Below are 20,422 nucleotides of genomic sequence, written 5' to 3' on the forward strand. Positions count from 1 at the left end.
ATATTTCGACCGAGTTCGACCCAGGTGGATCTGCTCGTTGCCTTTGCAACAAACATCTCTCAGTAAGAGCCATTTTAAGTCCCATTGACTTTGTCCCAACGGATGTTCATAGCCTGGTAGAATCTGACTTCGTCCCAAACCTGCGTCTCAATAGGTAACGTGGGATCCCAAAGCTGGTTCTCCTCTCGCTGAATTAGAGAAGATTATGAAGCCCGAACAAGTAGATGGACTATAAACGATCGGTCCGAAGCCAGTGACTCCGTAGAACTCCCCAGCTTTCGTGAAACTTGGCATTGAGCCAGACCGAGACAGAGCAAAACACAAAGGCCACTGCTCTGCAAGCGTCATCCAACATAGTAGTCCTCGGATGCATCGGGGAACAAAACAACCAACGTGGTGCAGCGGCAGTGATTCTGGATCACAAGCAAGAGGTAGTAGAATCCCTACAACTCTCCATGGGCTCTATGCAGAAGTGATAGGCGTATGCCGCAAAGCTCTTTGGAAGATTTAATGCTACAAGCCTTGTTCTCAAGCGAGTAAGCCTAAGATCAAGAGTCCTAAGAATACCAGAGCATACACCAGCAACAGACCTCTGCGACAGCATGTTCAGCACCGGAGGCAATCAGGGACCTACGCTATAAAGCAAGACAACGAATTATCCGTGTTGATTTGCAGGCAGCCTACTGTAGAGAGTATAAGGCATTCCGCTCTGCCTTCAATGGGCCCCCGGACACTGCGACGACCCTGGAAATGATGCCGCAGATAAGCCCGCTAAAATGACAGTTGGTCCAGAAATATGTACAGTATCCTTTTTGTAACCTTGCCTCGGAAGATGCCACCATCGGAAGACGTATTCCAGAGGAGAAAAACATGAATGGGAGACATCCCAAAGGGAACCCACCTTCGGCGGATTGACACCAAGGTGCCAGCAGTCCGCACCCGGCGACTTTACGATCCCTTGCCATTAGATGGTACCTACCTGGTCACCCAATTGGGAGCTGGTCACAGCTGGCTAGCACTTTATGGTAAGCTCTGCAATCTCGATTCCGAGAAGACGACAAATGTGGATATGGTGAAAAGGAAACAGTCGCTCATGCCATACTCTGACTGCCAAAAAGAGGGGGAAAAATAAATTAAATAACAAAGGAAAAAACAAAAAAAAAAAAAGAAATATTGGGAGCGCGCGAAGAAAGCTACACAAGGAAGTTGGAGAGGCATTTGTGCATATATCAGCCATGGTCGGAGGGATAGGGGAAGCTAGCCATGTGAAGGTTGTATCGGATTTTGCAGGAGCATCTTAAATATTTCGTAGCCGCGGACCAAGGCCCAACTTGCACAGAATTCGGCAAACAGCCACCATAGACCCCAAGCCGAGGCTGAAAGTTCGCTCTAGAAAAGGGTCCACGCACAATAGAAATACAAGGAATATAAACATAATTGTAGGTAGTCTGCATATCGCTTTGCTTTGCGAGTGCTCGGGGTGGATGGAATCATATCTGTCCACTACAACCATATTGAGCGTCCCAGCGTCTCTACGTGGATACAGGAGTAATACATGCTTTATATCACTTCTGAGGCGCAACCAGCATCTTAGTAAAAGTGTGAAGCCCAAGTAATTTGCTGAAATCCCAGTTTCTGTTCATGTACAATTTTCGAGTATCGCCGCTGGAGATTCCTTTCGCTCCGAAAGGCCATGGGCCGGTGATGACCGGAGCCTGGCGTTTTGATGGAGGCACTTTCAACACCTAAAGAAGATATCACATGAATTGTCACATAAGATCCAAATACTCAAGGTCTAAAGGGCGTTGCCACCTGAACTTGTTTTACACTAACATACCATTGTGCGATAATATATCTTCAGATGTGCCACGGGATGTAGGCGTACCCATCCGCTTTCGTCCTTGTAGCCCGAACACGGACATCAAGGACCCAGCGATTCTAAGAAATGTGTTAATATATGCTTATTAACATGCAGCACTAGCAAGACTCCTAAGTGAAGCCAGGTGATTTATAGTAAAATTTAGCTGAAAGAAAGGGTGAAGCAATTATTTTCAGATTAATGTGTTAATCTTCGCAGTTATCTTTCCGAGGGTATTTTAAGCCGGAATTTAATAGACAGTGGTCTCGCCCACTTGAAGTAATAGCGAGACCGATTCAGGTTGGCAAGTCTTATTGGACCAACTCTATCAGGTTTACCTACGTGTAACTTCCTCCCTTGTGCGGCTTTCCAGGTTTGACTGATGTCAGCTATGATCGGAGGGTTTCTGACGTAAATAGAAAGCGGCGGACTTTGTCTGTTCTGGCTGGGATAACGCATCTCTGCATTGTGGGAAAGTTCAAATGATAGATGCCTGACGCCTAAATTGCGTCAGAGAAACGTCGTGCTTTATGGTGAAGGTTCAAATTTCATATAAACACGAGCGCCGGTAGGACTTCTCGCAAATCTAACAGTTTACAAGTGCCCGCTCGCTGCAGACAACCTGAACCATGGCTACTGAAGAAGCGAAGAAGATCATTGCAGATATTTCTAGTCAGGACATTGACCAATGGCTTCAGGTTAAATCCATGACGCCTGAGCTCCAAGAGGTAATCAATAACCTGCCTCTGCATGTTATCACGCTAACTCGTTAGTCAGTCCGCGGTCATATTCATCAAGAGCTAGCCACCTGGCTCTTTTTCTGCAAGCTGGCCGCAGACTGTTCACGCAGCAATATAGCCCTGCATGGATTTTCCCAGTGAGTCCACTAACCCTCGTATCTTCATTGAATGAAAAGCTGATATATCGAATTTGGAGACTCCGGGAACGCTCTGCTGCAGAATGCCTAGTTGACTTCCATTGGCTTGAGAAATACCTGATCACCCGCGGCGGCCGGTCCAAACCCTCATGTATCGAACCGCCTCAAATTGACTGGCCAGACAATCCAATAGAGCCTGTGGGACCCTGTAAGGAGGCCTTCATTGCGGAGAAGCGACTCCTTGAAGACCTGGAGCGAATGGCCGCCTTAGCAAGTAAATGCGGTGATTCACCACTGCAGGATGCTAACGAGACGCGGTTCCTGCGCAAGGAGGTCAAACATGTTAAGGATTTGGGGGATCTACTGCAGCCGGTGGTGAGGGTTTCAAAGCAGCCAGGTTTAGGGATTTACTTGCTTGGTAAAGAGCTACGTGCTCATGGGGGTTCAATTCCTTGGGGAAATATGAATAACCCAGATAAGCATGATAATATTGCGAGGGATATTGCCACCACTATTGTAAGTGTTTGAACCCTGAATGTTTAAAGTCTTGAATTAGTTAATGAAAAGTGTTTCAAAATGGTGAACTGAGCTTTGGTAGTACCGCATATATTGGCCAGCTCGGCACAGGTATCCCACTGACATGACTTGTTTGGTCCTACAATCTGCGCGGCGTTGTAAATCGAGGTATAATCCGAGCTGCTGGTGAGATAAGCGCGGGATGTAATAAACGGTCAGGTTATGAGAGAAGAAAAAGAGAAACGAGAAAATAGAGAACGACCCCGGCCGTGTAGGAGTTCGAAAGTCTCGCATCCTAACCAAGACGGGTGGCCTTCGGACAGTCGACCTTCCGGGGCAGGCTCACTCGGATGATGTGATGCAAACCACCGGGTAGCGCCATTGACCCATTCAGGGGTCACTACCGGGTGTACACAGCACCAGACCCGGAATATGAGTCCCGGCTATGGATATAATAGGTCAGCAATTACTTGATTTCTAGTAAAGGTAGGAAGCTGACTCCGCCACAGTGCCTCAGCAACAAGTGCAGCACACATGTCAGTCTTCTATTCGAGAGGGGCTTGTATTGAGCTCACAAGAAAGCTAGATTCTTCCCTCCTATTCAGATACTTGGCGTTGGGAGCTGCGAGGACGGCGGCCTCAAGCACAACAATACGGTTTTGATTTGTCGGGCTGAAACGCCTTTCATGTGGGCGGACCCAGTGCCTGGTACCTTGATCTCATTGGGCACCGGCAAGACCGGAAGACAGCGCCGCCGACGCTGGCCACGCAGGTTTGCGTTTCGCCTCTACGACTCGTTCTTAGCGTCAATGGACGCCGAGCAAGCGTGGGAAGATCTTCTTGGGCAAGTGGACCACACGGACAGGCGAAACTACCACCGACTCAACGTTACGTTTCCCCAATCAGGAGCCACTCTTGAACGCAGACGCTCAGGTGGAATGGATTAGCTGATAAAACTGCCGAAAGGCAAGTACCTGGAGCGTTAACCTCCTTGCTTCTTCCTAGCCTTTTCTTTGAACTCTCCTCCCCTTCGTGCTGGATTATCAGTGCTGCAGAGCCATCAGAGGTCGGCTGCGGGGGAAAGAGTTGGTTCAGGCACTGCGCCGACTCCATCCGCAAGCCTCAACATTTGTCCTCGGCACGTTCCGACTAGGTATTCGCCTTTTAATGATGCAGTCTGCTGCGACTGCGTCAGATATTGTGCGCCTATCAAATTTGAGGTCGGAGGACTAGACAGTATCATTCTGTTGTCCCTTGAGCTTCACCCGCATCAACTACCACCCTTAGGTGGTTTCCCGTCATCGCTGCGCCATCTTGTCGATCGGCTTAGAGTCGATATAATTAGGTGCCGTAGATTACCGAGGGTGCCGGCACGCACGGAATGCAAATCATGCGAACTACGGATTCACAGGAAGGCTAGGCCAGGTTTTGAACATTCTAGCTACAAAAAGCGCGCCCGTTTCATCAGAGACTATCGCAACTATGGAGCATAATGCCTCTTTTCTACTGAGTCATGGAACAGATGTTCTGACAATACGAATATTTGTCATCTTGTATACTTTAAATATGCAATGTATTAGACTAGGCACCAAGGATAAGTTTTCCATTTTTTCCCTCAGGGCCCTTTCCCATTTCTTAGATTGCCCTGAATCCTCCGATGGAGTACCGGAGAAATCGATGGGCCTAGAACTACTGCACAAAAGGAGTGCTCGTTCTCAGTGATTGGAGATCTATATCACTTCGTAAAACTGTTCTCCAGATCCTGTCAAGCTTCTTGCAATGCGCATACCCGCTGACTGATCTTATCTCCGCCTGTTTGAGCGACCGATTCCTTGTCTCTAATTTCAAGAAAAGATGAACCGGGCCCGGTAAATTTTCCGCTCCTTCAGACAGCATTTCAGAGACGTCGAAATTGGTCCTATCGCTGCATTAAATTGGACACAGCCTGGGCACGTTTGTGGCATTCCATGATATAGTTTTGATGGCATCTCGCCGTTTCTCTGTGGCTGCAATCAAGTTGCGCCTGGAGTAGATGGGTATAATTGCGAAGAGTCTGGCAGTAAGCCCAGTAGGAATACATTTGTTCGGTCAGTTGGACAAGGCAGGGGTCCTGATCTTGAGACGGTATGGGGCTAGTCATGTCGAAGAAGTGACAAGCATTAAACTGATCCTACATCAAAGAAGGTCACAGAATCTTGACTCACCAGTTCGTTCCTCTTGTATCCCATTGTCAACATCAATACTTCGACTCTAAGCTCTTGTACAATGGAGATACCCCTGGACGCCTAAGGTCACTGAGAGGTGATATATACGCCAACCGAAGGTGCTAGTACTTACTTTTACCGGTGTTGTCAGACAGGGCACCTTCGAGTCAGAGCCGCAGGAGACCTGGTCAATAGGGAAAGTACCGACGGGAGGGTTCGCGCTATTGGGGGTGCTTTGACAGGGGTTGTTCAAGTTTCATGTGATAAACCATACCTCTGGGTCGGCGGGACTGTGGCAATATGTCCCCTCCTGGTCATTCACCTTATCTCGTCAGTCAATCCAACTGTTGGTTCAGATCGAGCTTGGAAATATTGGATACTCGAGGCCTCCTTCTCGAAACGAGAGTTCAACCCTTACGAGACGATGCAAGGTGAACTGAAGCAAGAAATCGAAGCCAAAACGGTCAGTTATAACTGCGCAGTATGTTCGTATCAACGCTAATCTAATCGCAGCGGATTGTTAGCCAAGTTTTGAATGAATGGAAGAATAAATAGCGGGTATGCAAGTATTTTCTATTGCCACCGGTTCGCCAAGCGGCTCCTTGAGACAACATTGCAAAGAGCTTGATATATTCTCGGGCCCAGAAATGCTACGTGGCCAGGTTGCTTATGCGACTGCTCTTTATCTTCTGTTCGGCCTCAGCTAATCAGCCAACAGCATTGATCATCAACGCCTGCCTAACTCCAGTAGATCTAGCAATGTTGAAGGGCCCGCCAGGCCCTGTATCAGCATCGGCAATGACAGGTATTTTTTCGTGCAGCGCTACCCATCCTTACCAGTTGGTAAAACTCAAGTCTCAGTCATTACTGGTAGGTCAGGCTCACCACAGTGCGACCCTGCAGACACGCTGCCGGCTAGGTAAGGAAAATCTAACCTTATAGTAGAGACAACGAGGATTTAGATATCATCAAAAATGCCTGGTCCGATGAGGCGTTATCCTAGAAGTCCATGAGGTGAATCCAACCATGTGAATGCGCGTACGCGGACACCGGCACCACACCTTTCTCCGAGGCCTCCCGACAACGTCTTAGTCTATCGCCTTATATATTAACCATTTCTTCAAGGGGTAGCATACAGTATCAATAGGTGAAATGTTAGGAAGCAGACTACCCGATTGTTTGACTATCAGTATGTTAAGATATGAAGATCGTTAAAGGACACCACTGTTGAGGCTCGATTGAAGATATAGAATGCCCTTTCAGCAACAAGAATGAAAGCTTGCATCCAAAAGCTAGCACGACATATCTAATATCTAGGATTCAAGGATTTTTGTGCTCTTATCCAATCCTGAGTCCTTCTGTTAAGTTACCATTGGGTCACTTCCAATCGACAGGATAGGGTTGGTTGAACACGACTGTCTTCGGGACCAAGCGCTCCTGGATACTTGTTGCCCCCTTATCATCACCACCGCAATTCAGATAAAACACGTCTCGAAATAACCTAAAGAAATCCTCTCTGGGAACCTTTCCAGGCAAGTATCTCTATGATACTGATACTCTCTTACGGAGTGGCCGCTTACCGCCTTGGAAGGGTCCGTGAGACATCAATCAAAACATGTCTAGGCCAGTCATCAAGCTGTTTTCCCAGCATTGATAATCATAAACTTACGCTCTCACCTTCATGCATCTTTCGAACTAGTTGCCGCCTCTTAGTATGTGATCAGCCAACCGATTCGGCTCATAAAACTACTTGCTAATGGCACGGTAGTCTGGAGAATTGCTGCCATCTCGACCTCACCAAGTATTGGCGAAGCGGGCACAAGAATTATCAAGCTACCGCGCTGGGTAATACCAACGTGTAACATTCGGCAGTACAATTGCGATGCGCTCCCACCCAGACGTTGAAGAGCGCAAAAAAATTGAAGGGATTCTTCGAGGCTGATGTAGATACGTCAAATACGGTAAGCCGGACGCAGAGCTACTTGCTCATCTACGCCCTAATCAAGAATAATCTGTCGTAATCCATCGGGCCGAAGGTGCTACGACAAGCAGATAGCAAAAGCACATTGCGAGATGATGACCTTCCACGTACAACTGCGCACGTTTGGTCGAATCAAGCCAATCAAGTAAACGAGGATGAGCATTCCCATCCGTCGCACCAAGTCCAAGGCGTGCCAAGAACGTGCTCCTCCATTTGCTGTGTGCGCAGGACCAAATGAAGTCCAGAATGATGTATGTAATAATGCTTTTGGTTCTCCCTTCGTAGTAGTCAAAGGTTTGACGGTAGGTTGCCCTCGCTCCAGTTGGAGAGGTCAATACTAACGGGACAGTTTTTGTGTCTATGCAGATCCAGTATGCCTTATCAATTGTTATCAGTATCATCGTCAGAGGTGCAGTGGAGGTTCATTAGATCCTGTAGGTTAAGGGTACCATGGAAGCTTCATGACGACGGTGATATCTGCGAGCGAGATATTACAACGACTGGTTACAGGAGGCAAGTATTTGATTTTGACTCGACAATGCAAGTCTTGTTTTTTATTGATGATAGACTGTGGGCAGACACATCGCCTGAACTCCCGTATACGTCATCATTGTCCTTATCATCAAATCGCTTCTCATTCGCACGAAAACATCAAAGTGGGCTCGACTTGTTGTGGCGTTACAAGAGCACTGCGTCATCTCCCTCCCTACCGCGGGCTGGCAGGGTAATTCCTCTCACTTAGGTTGGGTTAGCTTAACTTCTGTTTGGTTACGCCTCCTCCCTTCTCAGTAATTAGAAAAGGTAGAATGGAGGAGGGGCCGCTCGGTCCCACCTTTCCCATTGCAAAACGGGTTCAGTGAGAATAATCTGTGGTTATGGATAGGGATGCTTTGAGCCACTGGTAGCATCTGAGCAGAGCCCAGTATTATATCTATCTATATGTCGTACCCTGCTGCATCCAGATTACTGCGATTAGAGCTCACGTGAGGAGTATATTTCTAGAGGATGTACTAGCTGTATTATGAAACTTCCTAGCCTCATTTTCAGGTGCGATACGATGGAGAGATATCCATGCAACTGGGCGCTTGCAACCCTTATTCCAGAGTCATCATGATGGATAAAGTCGCTGCTAGCGGATTTGATAAACTTATAACAGCATACGGTGCGCAAGCCATTCATCACTCCACCATGTATTTTCTCTCTTTCCAGTCAGACTGACGACGTTCAGAAAGCCTACCAGACACGTGTCTGTTCTGCCTGGAGAATCTGGGATTGGATACGTCCTACCGCCAGCTGGCATGCGGCCATTATTTTCACTCGCCTTGTGTCACTGACTGGGTGGATCGAGGATCAAACCGCTGCCCATTGTGCCGTCGACATTTGGGAGTAACACCATGGTCGCCTAGGGAATATTTTATGACGCAGTCTCGATTTCGAGGTTCGCCATCAAATCATAGCATGTACTTGAGAACTGGGTCCGGTTTCTTGCGCAAGGTTCGGGATATGTTTACCAGAACATGGCACAGGTAACATCAGGGTCTAATTTGTATAGTTGTTTGAATCTATATTTGTCACAGCATTTGTAAGATCCAGGCCAGCCAGGTAGTCTTGGGCTCAAGCCTTGTCTTTTAGGATTTAATGTTCTACATTACCGGATGCAATACCATACCTTACTTACCCGCGCCAATCATGGGCAACTAGAACTGCATTTGTAATCCTAGTGGCTTCGAAGAACTGAATCAAATAGCGGATTCGGACATCAAATATGATTCTATCAGGGCGCAGAATCTTATCACTTCTGCCGTAACGAAGCCAATCCAAAGCGTAGACATCGTGTCCTTATCTAGACAAAGGAGGCAATGTCTACATGAAATTCGGATCACGCTCGTAGTCAGTTTCAAGCCCGGCTTCATGACCTATAGAGAAAGGGGACACTAGCACATTTCTCCACATATAGCTGCAGCTTGGATTACCATGCAGAAAGACAATCGGTCTCTTTTAATCTCGACGGATACGCCTGTTCGCTCGTCGGTTTTAAGTGGTCGAATAGTCGCCCCACAGACAGTGATTCCTCCTGTTTCATCATTGCACGTAATATCGTTCATCCACCCCTTCCCATGCCCCTCCACCCACTCAACTTGTATGCTCTCCATGGAGCTGCCTAGCTGCCATCTGGTCTGCAACGGCCCGACAATTTTCCGAGCATCTAACGAGCTTATCCCACCCGCCAACGGCCAAGAGATTCGGTGCTTTGCACAGAATAGGTGGGACACTATGGATAGAAGGCTCGAATGGGTAGAGGGGCAGGAGAGCCATGAGCAAGAATAAGGGGACGAGGGCGAAAGAAAGAATAAGAGCACTTCAATGACCATATAGATACACCGCTACAAAGAGAGTCGCAGTGATGTAGGATGGATTCGTGGTAGCCCACATACATTTAACATGATGATGATTCTAGCTGCCCGATTCACTGTTGGAATAACTATTCGGTATTATTTTATCAACTGCGACCGGTGAAAGGGGGTTTAGAAGCATGTTGTTGATAACATTTTCTGAGCGTTGCACCGTTGTACATATATCTTTCGTTTTGTAAGGGTCAGATCTGATTTGAAGAAGTATTTACATAGAGAACATAGAAAAGGTCTAGCATCAGATGGGAAATAATGCGACGCAATTTAGCAATAGTTAGTGACAGGGATTATGTACCATGATATCCCCAGCAGGCCGCAAGCATGCTAAGTGGCCAGAGCTCAACGGCAGCTCATTGCACAGACCGGGGATCGCCCATGGTCCAGGGCTCTCTCGTCCCGTGTTCCGGCAAAAAGGCCCTGCCACTCAGGATCCCCAGGGAGCCCCCGGCTGGGATGACGGGGAAGTGGTGGAACAACTGTTCAGATTGACTTTCAGACCCAGGGAATGGGGGAGCAGTTTGATTGGGAGCGGATAAGGATGAGATAATGATGATGGTTGATAGTAATGTCCCGAGAATAACAGTCATAGAGAATGTCTTAGATCGAGGCCCATTAGCAGACACTCCTGTTGCTCCTAACCTCCTCGTGGAGTGAGGAATGAGGCTCTGTACGCGGGTCAAGGTCCATCCTTTTAGAGTGTGGCTGCCCCACCTCTATCCGTGCTATCTAGAGGCCCTGGTCAGACCGTACCCTCGTCTCGACTGTCCAACGCCAACAAGGGTGGTAGTCCGTCCACGATATCTCCATCTCTTCCATTATAGGGCAATTGCACGGGGGAAGATCACATCAAGATACTAGTATCCGATCGATCAATAACCCCACCCTTCGGTCCACTAGTAACCCGCATCCTCTGCAAATCAGCAAGCACAATGCCACCGTACCACCACCGACCAAGCCCAGACCATCCACGACAGCATCACAATGACCACCGCATCCAACGTTCCATACTTTTCTCGAGAAGAAACAAAAATGAGAAAAAGAACGTGAGCTCACCTCTTCGTAATTCCCTCAAGTGGTTTCACTCCAATGATGTACCTACCCATAGAGATATACTGTTTAGACCCGCGCAGTCAGTACCTTGGGAAATTTCTCGAAACTTGGAACAAGCCTGGCTATACCACGCATACAATGATCTTGGTCATAGTTACTGCATTGGCATTGACATCAGCGACTAGTCATGGTAGACCAATAACTAATATAGAGCATCATCATCCAGAGTCCAAGCGAGACCTACAATTAATCTACCGTAAACTTGCGAACTTGATCTCTCATTTTGACCAATAAGCATCTGTCCAAAAGCCTACCACATACTCATATACTCCACACTACACACGCTACAATACAACCATCAAAAGGGCTTCTAACTTCAGCACCGGCAACCCCGGAAACTCCGCCAACCGCCCCCACAAAAGGAGTCCAAAATATCGCCCGCAAGGGTGGCCAATCTAGCCACTCCGGTGAATTTGCCCCCATGGACGGAGACGAGCAGGTAATTCGATATCTTGTCCCCTACCTCTACAGGATAAACTCCTAACCAAAGTGAACAGCGCAACATCGCCTCCATTGGCGGCCAAGCCTCCGGTGGTAGCTTCCAGCCCGGCTAAGAACGGGCCCAGGAAGCCGGCCACAAGGGCGGAAATGTCATGTGGAGGGTGCTTCGAGCCGGGAGATCCCCAGGCTTGAGAGGCTGGTTGGAAGGGAGGATGGGGGACTGGTGGGGATATGCTGGAGGAGTAATTAATACTGTTCCCAGTTACATTATGATCGGCCATGTTAGGGGAAAGGGTTTGTTATGTGATATGAATCGAGCTGTACTATTAGTCAAGTATGGGTTAAATGTGTTCAGTATGGAAGCTACGACATTATTACTGTTCCAATTGATAATCAGGTTTGTCAGCATGGCACACGTATTAGAAGAGGTGTTAAGGTATTGGAAGGCGATTATCATTGTGATCTCAGTTGAGTAAGTGGTGCCGTCGCGAATGCTATTGGCCACCCGATCAGTTATTATTGAAAATAATGACGGCGGGCGATATATTTGAATAGATTCATCCTCAACGGAATACTTGAAAGCATGATGTGATCGAAGTAGTTGGATTGAAGTTAATTTGGCCCCCATCAGAAAACACCCCTTGCCACATTATACCCAGCAAAATCGCCAAGTATGCTAGCTACTACCATCATCAATCGTATCTATAATCTAGCCCAGACACAACACCTTTCACTGTCGTTGACAATTGTAACTCTGAACCAAGTCCGGAAGAGAAAAAAGCTAGAGGAGGTAACATAAGAGGAAAGGAAGGGGAAAAAATCATTAGAAAGGATAAAAGGTAGGGACGTCGAGAGAGGAAGAAAACAGAAATATCTACAGCGCCTCATCATATATACATTGATCATATCATCACAGGTCATTATATACAAACCATCAACGATCTCGAAATCAGACCTTTACCCAGGATCTTTTTGCCTCTGTTACTGAGCCATCCGCGGCAGCCGTAAGCTGCACCACAGATCCTCAATATCCATTGCCATATCCTGCTCCTTCTTGGGGCTCTCTGTTGGAGGTAATGATTCTTTCTTCTCCTCCGAACTCTAAGCTGTCGTGCCAGTTTTATCAGAAAGCTGCTTCACCAATTTTGCCAAATGGCACTTAATCCTCTCATCTCCACAGTGGGAATGTCGCAGCAGCTCGCTTTTAAGGTTCAAGATTACGCTTCGCAGGTGATCCGCTTGGCTTTCCAAGAGCTTATTCTCCCGCGAGACCGTCTTGAAGCGACTCTCCAGCTGGTTAGCATGCTCCTTCTTCTTCTTGCGGCACTTATTGGCAGCCACACGGTTACGCTCGAGGAAACGCTCGCGTTTGCGTCGTTCGCGCTCGTTCACTTCAAAGCCTTGAGATGGAGGCCGACGGGAGCTCCCTCGACGACCATATACCGGGCTCCCATTACTGCTGCTGTAGCTGGGAATACTAAAGCCGGATTGATTGCTATCGGCGCTGCCACCGCTGCTAACGCTCATGATGCTACCCCGCGAGGTGATTTCGTGCATAGGAGTGGGAGACGTCTGGGCGGGTGCAGATTGTGGAAAGGTAGCCTGCATCGGGGAGCATTTTTGCACGTAATCACTGGTAGTATTGTGTACTGTCTGGCAAGGAGCGATGAAACTGGCTTCCGAGCTAGCGGTGGGGATGTTTCGGAGAGTAGGTCCAGTGGCCCAAGACACGGGCGGCGAAAACGAATTGAGAAGCCATTGGTCGTTATCTTCGAACAGAGGAAGAGAAAGACAGTCTGGGGGAATGGTGTCGTCCAGGTAGAAAGGGAGGGAGCCTGACCAGGTCTCGTCGGTGGTGGAGGGGCCTGAGAGGGTGCCGTAGAGGTTCAAGTCGGCGGACATTCTCCCGTCGGCCATTGAGAAGGTCTGGGGGCAGAATTGAGGATGTGAGAAGTGGTTAACTGAGATGCTTTTGTGAAAGTTCGAGATGGTATGCACATAAAAAACCTAAGCCACTTTGGTTTTGCGCGGTGGAGGTGGGTGGCCACGGCCGCTATTTAAACGATGTTGATCAACCAGGGTGGTCTGCAACGCACGCTAGTGATGCGATCTAAGGATGATAATTGGAGGGAGGCAGACCGTCTGTTAAATTACTGCACTGAGTATCAGCTCGATAAGGTTGATTCAGCAGTGCTCTCTCGATCGACCACACGGCGCCACACAAAGGGGCAATCGCAGACAAAGGCGCAATTCAGGTTGTAAGGATAGGTGAGATCCAGGCGCAAACATTGGGGGAATCGAGGTTCATTGGGGGGATGTGGGAGGAGAGCGGAGGACGGAAGATATCCTCCCCGAACCGGATTCCCTTGGGAGGGGGGGCGAAGGTAATTTGGTCATGCTCAGACGCGGGCAACATGTTAACGTAGTATCGGTTGGTCCGAGAAAAAGATGCGCCTATCAGAGGCGACCCTGAGCCGATGGCAACCCGCAAGAACAAGCCGAGTTTATTTTCAGTGTGGTATGGGTGGAGCTCTGACTTTCAGCATGACATTTCGAGTCGATCCTCTCTGGCTTGTACTCATTTCCCGACTGCTAAATTGAACCCCAGGTGTTTCCAAGGGGCCCAAGCAGTTACTGCGCCTGCTACCCCCGACCCTCGCGATCGGCTCTTACGATAAGTTGGCATGTTGGGATCCTCGTGACATCTTTCGACCTCGGGACTTACTAAATCCGTACAGCCGGTGGTGCTGGGTCCACCACTGACCACGTCACACAGAACAATGAATTCTGAAGCTACCCAGCAATGCTTGACGATACGATTTATGTCTCTTTACCAACGCTCGGAATTGCCCATTGCGTACCTAATCCTGCTGGACCGTGAGCTATCAATAACTCCAATGCTGGATGGATGGATACTTCATCCTTTCGATTTAGCCCGGCTCTGAATAAGCCCGCCACGCAATTATACAGTTAGTTACTAAAGGTAAGCATATGCCTGAGACTCCAACTGTACGCCTGGACCTTCTGAACTAGCCATTACTTCCTCTCAAAACCTTGAGAGTCAGATGTTCTTCGCTCGGGCCACGCCTGGCTTCCCTGGTACCCAGCGGTTTGGGTATGCGACTGTGCATCCTTAAGGTAGAGTTAAGTCTGGGATTCTCATGCTTCTCCGCGGTTGAAAGAACGAACTATACGCTATCTCTATGGCAACTTTGTCTCGACTATATGCATCCTGGTGTTGTTATTCCAAATCACAAGATCCTTTTCGCCTTCCACCGCGCCACCCCCTAAGGTATCCACCTAGGAGCCAAAAATCCAGTCGTTCACAGTAATCGGGCCGCGTTTGGGATTTCCGCCTGGCTCGAGGTAGCTTTCCAGGCGCTACGACCACCCACTCATTCGATGTTCGGCTCCAAGCCTGTAGACCCCGACCGACTACTGCAAGAGGATGGTTATGCACCAAAGTCGCTGTGAGCCCCGATTACTGCAACTAAAAGTTAGCTGATCAGGGGTACCCTCCAATATAGGTTTGGAGCTGACAGCGAGAGGATTGGTAGTGCAAACCTCGTTCCAGCTCCGATACATTGGGCGCTTGAGGGGGGTAGTGAAGCAAGCGGAGGGTAGCAATAGGTTTGGTACAGAACCTGCACAGAGCACCTGAATCAAGCCCCCCCTTTCCGCAATGCCAGTCATAAGATCGATTGTGAGACTCAAAACGGCTCCATAGGACCAGCTCACCGTGTCTCGGAAGATTTGTGGGTCTGTCACTTCAGCAGGATACTTGTCGGGTCCCTGGCCGAATTTGCCGGCCTGAACGTCAGGGTCATCTAGTGGGAGACGTCGACAGAGAAAGAAGCCCTCCTTCAGGTCGCCTGTGGTTAGTCTCTCGAATTTCTGGGCCCGAAAGCGTTCACATCTGCAGTTGAAGCTGTCATTGTCTAGGAGGTTAAACAGTGGGCATCGGTGTGGATGTTGCTTGTGAACTTACCCCTATTGTATTTCTCCTTGTTCTCTACCGGTAGACGGAAGAAGTCCTTGAACTGCTCTAGAATGCCTGTTTGTAGCTCGAGTGGAATGGTGTGACTGCGGGGTTGGAAGAATTCAAGGTCTTTGCAAGCGTGGCGGATTTCCTTCAAGCGCTGTCCGCATCTACAGCTGCCTTATAGAAGGCTGCGGGAATGGTGAGTTCATGTTGTCAAACATTCATGTTCTACCTACCTACGAACGAAATCAATAACAGGGAGTAGCAGCGCTCATAGTTCCAATCGAGTGGAGCAATGAAGCTCATATGGGTAGAGCTACGTTTGACGAACCAGTCTAGTTACCAACGAGAAAGCATTGCACCTGTGAAGAGCAGTCGGTTGCAGTTAACATTTATCGAGGCGGAGCAGGAGCCGACAATCGTCGACACTTGGAAAGGCTTGGGCAGCCCTGCAATGTAGCCCATACTTCTAGAATGATTCTATTCGTGAATTAGGCGCCACATGTCGAACTTATATCGGCATGATTTTTTTGACATACATTCAATATATTGAAATGCTGAGTGGTATGTGTCACGGAACAGAAAGAAATTCGCGTGCGGTATTGGACAAGCCTGTAGCAACCATGTGGTGGTCTACTAGGATATGCACAGTATTTTGACAACATATTAAAAGCCAGTGTCCGGCCGAGAGAAGAGCCACGCATACAATCCCTTCCCTACCTAACCCCCTTGAGGAAGCAGCTTGTTTCCCACTTCACGCTCGAGTGTGCCCATCAGCTCTGCTGTCAAATGTTCAGCATGCGTCACGCGGCGAACATACAGATGCCTCCCATCTCGCAATATCCACTTCTTACCATTCTGAACCCACAGTCCAACTTTGAATACCTTCTCAGCGTACGCATAACTTCTATCTCTATTGCACCCAGAGCGGAGACTTCTATATGTAAGGGGCAGATCCGTCTCGCTTTTGCGGGTGTCTGCATCACATGGAGTTTGTCGGGCGGTTTTCCTGATGGACTTATGAAAATGGGGAATCAAGGCCTGTTTCGACGACATATGGTACTTCAGAGTCTGAGTCGCCACAACCAATGATAAGTTGTCGGCAAGGGCCATGGATCCCCGGAATCTCTTTTGGGACACGGTTGGCCAAGTGATATGATACAGTACGGATGCAATACCGATCATAGGCACAAAATTTGTAGCAGACTGATGACCTTATTAGCATTTACTGCGAAGAAAGTGGCCTGGTGGCAGATTAATGTACTGAATACTAAGATGCTAGAGATGATCTCCCTTCCCAAGCACCAATTCACTGAATGGAGCGCGCTTGCGGTCTATTGATTGCAGCTCGACATTATAAGAAGCGCGGAAACGCGCAGCATAGGGGCCAAGTCATGTAGCCATAAGTAACGCGGTGTTGGAAACCTAAGCTGAAATATGTCTGTCGTCAACATCATCTGCTGCTTTCCACAAATACAAACTTCGGATCTATAATATTTCCAGCATTCTGCCACAGTAGTTTATATTTTTATAACTCTCGAATATGGTCCAGTAAATCATGATGTCAGCCGCCGGATAACTAATCTTCCAATGCAGCAATTAACTATAGAGGATGAGCATCAGATACAGTAAGCATCTCATACTCTTATACAGTTCCTTTGAACCTCGTCTTGTCTGCTTCCGACTTGGACCGATAGAGGAAAACTGTGGGAGGAGTTAGGAGTATCCGGCCCACTGTGCTACAGACGTGTGCTCATTAAATGCCGAAATAGAGCATTCTTTACAGTCCGTTTCGTAAGCAGCTTGTTTACCCTTGTTGTATACCAAAGAACAAACTTGGGAGCTCACTTTACGTACGTGCCATATACCTTGATATAATTCTACTAACGGACATGCAGAATGCCGAGCCCAAAGAAAAAGAAAGAAAGCTCGGGTCCATCCCAAAGCCACCGACGTCCCGAGCCATGCCACTGCGCCGGCGATTTTCGCATGTCCGATATATTTTGGTGCGCAAAAGCTAGCCAGTGGCACCATCAATAACTCTTGCCTGCAGGCCACAGAGATTCTTCCAAGGCTGTCACACACAGTTTGTATCCGCGAACTATTAACAATGGCACGCTGTAATCCCAACCAAGAGTAACCAAAACATCCACTGATCGATCTTGTTTACCTGCCTCTTCAACCCCTTAGTATGTCATGCACTGAGAAGCACATTGTAAGGCAACACACTTTTGCGAAGGCTATATATTGGGTCTGCAAGATGAAAAGGCTGAGACTTCGACCGGAATGCAGTCAAATAAATCGATTAGCAATAGAAGATAGCCTAAACCATACATTGAATCACTATTGCATGGAGTTTGGGAGCCTCGGTATCACGATGATGACGGGGACCCTGCTGTGTGTTCGCGCCACTAAGATAGGAAAACTCCCGTGTGCTTCCCAAGGTTGGCCCGAGTTGCCATGGGCAGTACTATACGGTTGGATTGATCAGGTCTTATCGCACCCCTATTTGCCCCACTGCGATCTATGGTCTCTATCCAGTCTTTGCTTGGCGTTGGAAGTATCAAGACCGAGGTGTGTTTACGACTGGAAGTTCTGTGGCCATCAGTTACCTGGAATGCTACCACCCCTAGTTGATCCGTCATTCCTAGAAGCTCTCCATCGCGAGTTCCGCTTCGAAGTAACCCGTAAGACTAGATCTACGTGTTCACTGTGAGTGGCATCGTTCCTCGAACTTGTTTACTATCTTTACCCTCCGTTTCGGTCGTACATTTGGTATAGCTGATTGTGATCCGTATTGCTTCTTCTACTTAACGTATTAGGTACGAGTAAAACATGGACTATTGTCTCTATATCTCTTTTGATTAGTTCATTTCTTCTTTTCTGCGGTTTTCTAAATTGAAGTCTTTCAGAACCCTAAGCTCATGATCAGCCTAATGAGCGCTATTCCGCATGCCTTGGGAGCCCAGCGGAAAGGTACTTACATCTCTATCAGGCATGGGGATCGCCCCGACTCTCACTGACTACTTCCAGGCAGTCCATCGCAACTCCGGTCTCCGCAAGCACGATACCAACGAGAGGCGATTCCGCGATTTCGTAGACTGTAACATGAGTTCCATTCAACAAAGCGCATTAACAGTACACCTACGGACGTATACAGGAGAGAAGCCCTTTACCCGTAGCTATTAAGGATGACACAGCGCCTTCTCTGATGTAGTATCTATCCTGCTATACTACCGCGAGAGACTCTAATACCAACAATCGTTAGTCTCTTAATCTGGCCCGCCATGGCTGGAGCCACATGTACGAACGAGCATACATGCCGGGAGCCACCTCGTAAGTGGAGGCATTATGATAATATTTTTGGCGTAAACAGAAGTCTCGCTAAAGTGGACTCGAAACTTCCGTGCTAGAGCGACCCTCACGAACCGCGAACGCCGCCGTCATGGACTGAAATCTGTGTATTGGACACCATGGGAAGCCACAGGGCTCTGTAGAGTCATACTTTATCCACATTACCGCCCCGCTTCCATTAAACGATCGGTACTTCCCCCAACAGAGGTATGACCCCAGCATCGCCACCACGACCCATGGGTCCACCTACTACCGCAACCTATAATGAGACTGGTCGCTGGCTGCCCAAGAGCAAACGCCAGTTGTGCCATATGATAGCTTAGTGATCTCGTCATTTGGGGTGTAGCACGCGCAACAACCCCCTCTTACCGTCTTATACACCACGAGTAGTATTATGGCCGATGATCCGGAAGCGGCAATATTCCAATTTGCATCAACTACTGTCCCGTACGGTCGCGTGTTGTCTAACGAGAACAATCGGCTCTGGCCGTTAGCATACCGTTTCTCCGGTCGCACGAGGCAGTAGACACGAGCCGTGACTGAGACACGCTGGTGTCTTCCCAATCAGCTGCTGCGCCATGCAACCAACCGCTGAGCCATGTTTACTGAGGAAGTTTTGGTCTTGACAATTTGCTACTGTACGGTGGACTTGGTACAATCATAGCTCTGAGTACAGAAAGCAGCAGACGTCGAATTAGGGCTAACTGAGTACGCGGCTGCGTTTCTGCTCGTCCAAGTCTTTAGCTGTGACCAAATTCCCTGTTTTCTGCATCAGTGTCTGGTGCGAATTTGCCTCATAAAGTTGCCTAGTTGCGTTCTAGGTCGGCGCGTCATTGACTTCGTATTTGTCTTGTGGAATGGTAGAAAGCCATTTCTGCCCAACACTTTTTTGATCTATAGTACAGGTCTCATATATATAATATCATTGAATTTCCATGCATGCAGATTATTGCCACGCACAATCCCTTCCTCTGAGCGGGTGTTATCGAGCACCGCACATACGTATGTCATTATATTCACGTTCTGAACTTGTTTCTTTACGTATGCCAGAAGTCGAAAATTGAGGGCGTGTTGTTCGTTTAGTGCGCGTGCGGATTCCCGAGGCGGGCATCAAGTTGAACACGTGCACATAACTCCGGGCCTTCCCGAGCACAAACTAGCGTAACCAACAACCGCGTGGCTCTCACGGTCGGGCAACTCGTCCGGAATTGTCATACACCAAGAACTATCTCTCTATAAATTCTATTTAGGTTACTACAGCTTTATAAAGTCTACAACGCTTCGTTATAAAAGTACATATTATAGTGGTATCCAATAATGAATTTCTTATATGACTTTCCGGAATGTTTATATCATATAACGGAGCCGCTAAATAATTTACGTGTATTTCGAATATCTGTAATAGTCAGTATACATATACGAATGGTTCTGAGGACTAGCAAGAATAACTCATAAACTAGTTCAAATATAAGCTTATATGCTGAGTAGAGCACTTAAAGGCCTGTTATCATTGAGATATAACGAGTATGAAAAGAGCAGCTTGTATATGGCATTATGGGATAGGCCGCGAGACCGTTCGTAACGTTAATATTGGTAATCCAAGGGAACAACGACTAAGACCGACCGGAGGGCGGCGAAGAGACATGCCCGCCTGGGCAAATGCTGAACGGAGGCCCTACAGATTGTCA

The 20,422-nt window shown here is 48.1% G+C and overlaps 4 protein-coding genes across 4 annotated transcripts; 1 reads left to right on the forward strand and 3 right to left on the reverse strand.

Moving 5' to 3' along the window:
• Window positions 1-2,487: 2,487 nt before the first annotated feature.
• BDQ94DRAFT_175997 (uncharacterized protein) lies at window positions 2,488-3,263 on the forward strand (the record flags this gene model as incomplete). The annotated part of the gene is made up of 3 exons (XM_026772599.1): window positions 2,488-2,586; window positions 2,632-2,735; window positions 2,795-3,263. 3 exons carry the CDS (start codon window positions 2,488-2,490, stop codon window positions 3,261-3,263), a joined length of 672 nt encoding a protein of 223 aa, XP_026620024.1.
• Window positions 3,072-3,560, reverse strand: BDQ94DRAFT_154696 (uncharacterized protein; the record flags this gene model as incomplete). Its single annotated transcript, XM_026768336.1, has 1 exon — window positions 3,072-3,560. A coding segment is annotated over exon 1 (254 nt), but the record flags the coding sequence as incomplete, so codon positions are not given.
• A 7,658-nt stretch (window positions 3,561-11,218) lies between these two features.
• Window positions 11,219-11,679, reverse strand: BDQ94DRAFT_164007 (uncharacterized protein; the record flags this gene model as incomplete). The annotated part of the gene is made up of 2 exons (XM_026769876.1): window positions 11,219-11,352; window positions 11,436-11,679. 2 exons carry the CDS (start codon window positions 11,677-11,679, stop codon window positions 11,219-11,221), a joined length of 378 nt encoding a protein of 125 aa, XP_026620026.1.
• A 531-nt stretch (window positions 11,680-12,210) lies between these two features.
• Window positions 12,211-13,461, reverse strand: BDQ94DRAFT_154697 (bZIP transcription factor). The gene has a single exon (XM_026768337.1). The coding sequence runs from the start codon at window positions 13,313-13,315 to the stop codon at window positions 12,500-12,502; it is 816 nt and encodes a 271-aa protein (XP_026620027.1). The 5' UTR covers window positions 13,316-13,461; the 3' UTR covers window positions 12,211-12,499.
• Window positions 13,462-20,422: the final 6,961 nt, after the last annotated feature.

Source organism: Aspergillus welwitschiae (genome assembly GCF_003344945.1).
Source record: "Aspergillus welwitschiae strain CBS 139.54b unplaced genomic scaffold BDQ94scaffold_74, whole genome shotgun sequence".
In the NCBI taxonomy this organism is placed as follows: domain Eukaryota; kingdom Fungi; phylum Ascomycota; class Eurotiomycetes; order Eurotiales; family Aspergillaceae; genus Aspergillus; species Aspergillus welwitschiae.

Bases quoted from the DNA above. Each gene is read 5' to 3' on its own strand.
- BDQ94DRAFT_154697 (XM_026768337.1), bottom strand. From the start codon at position 13,315: ATGGCCGACGGGAGAATGTCCGCCGACTTGAACCTCTACGGCACCCTC.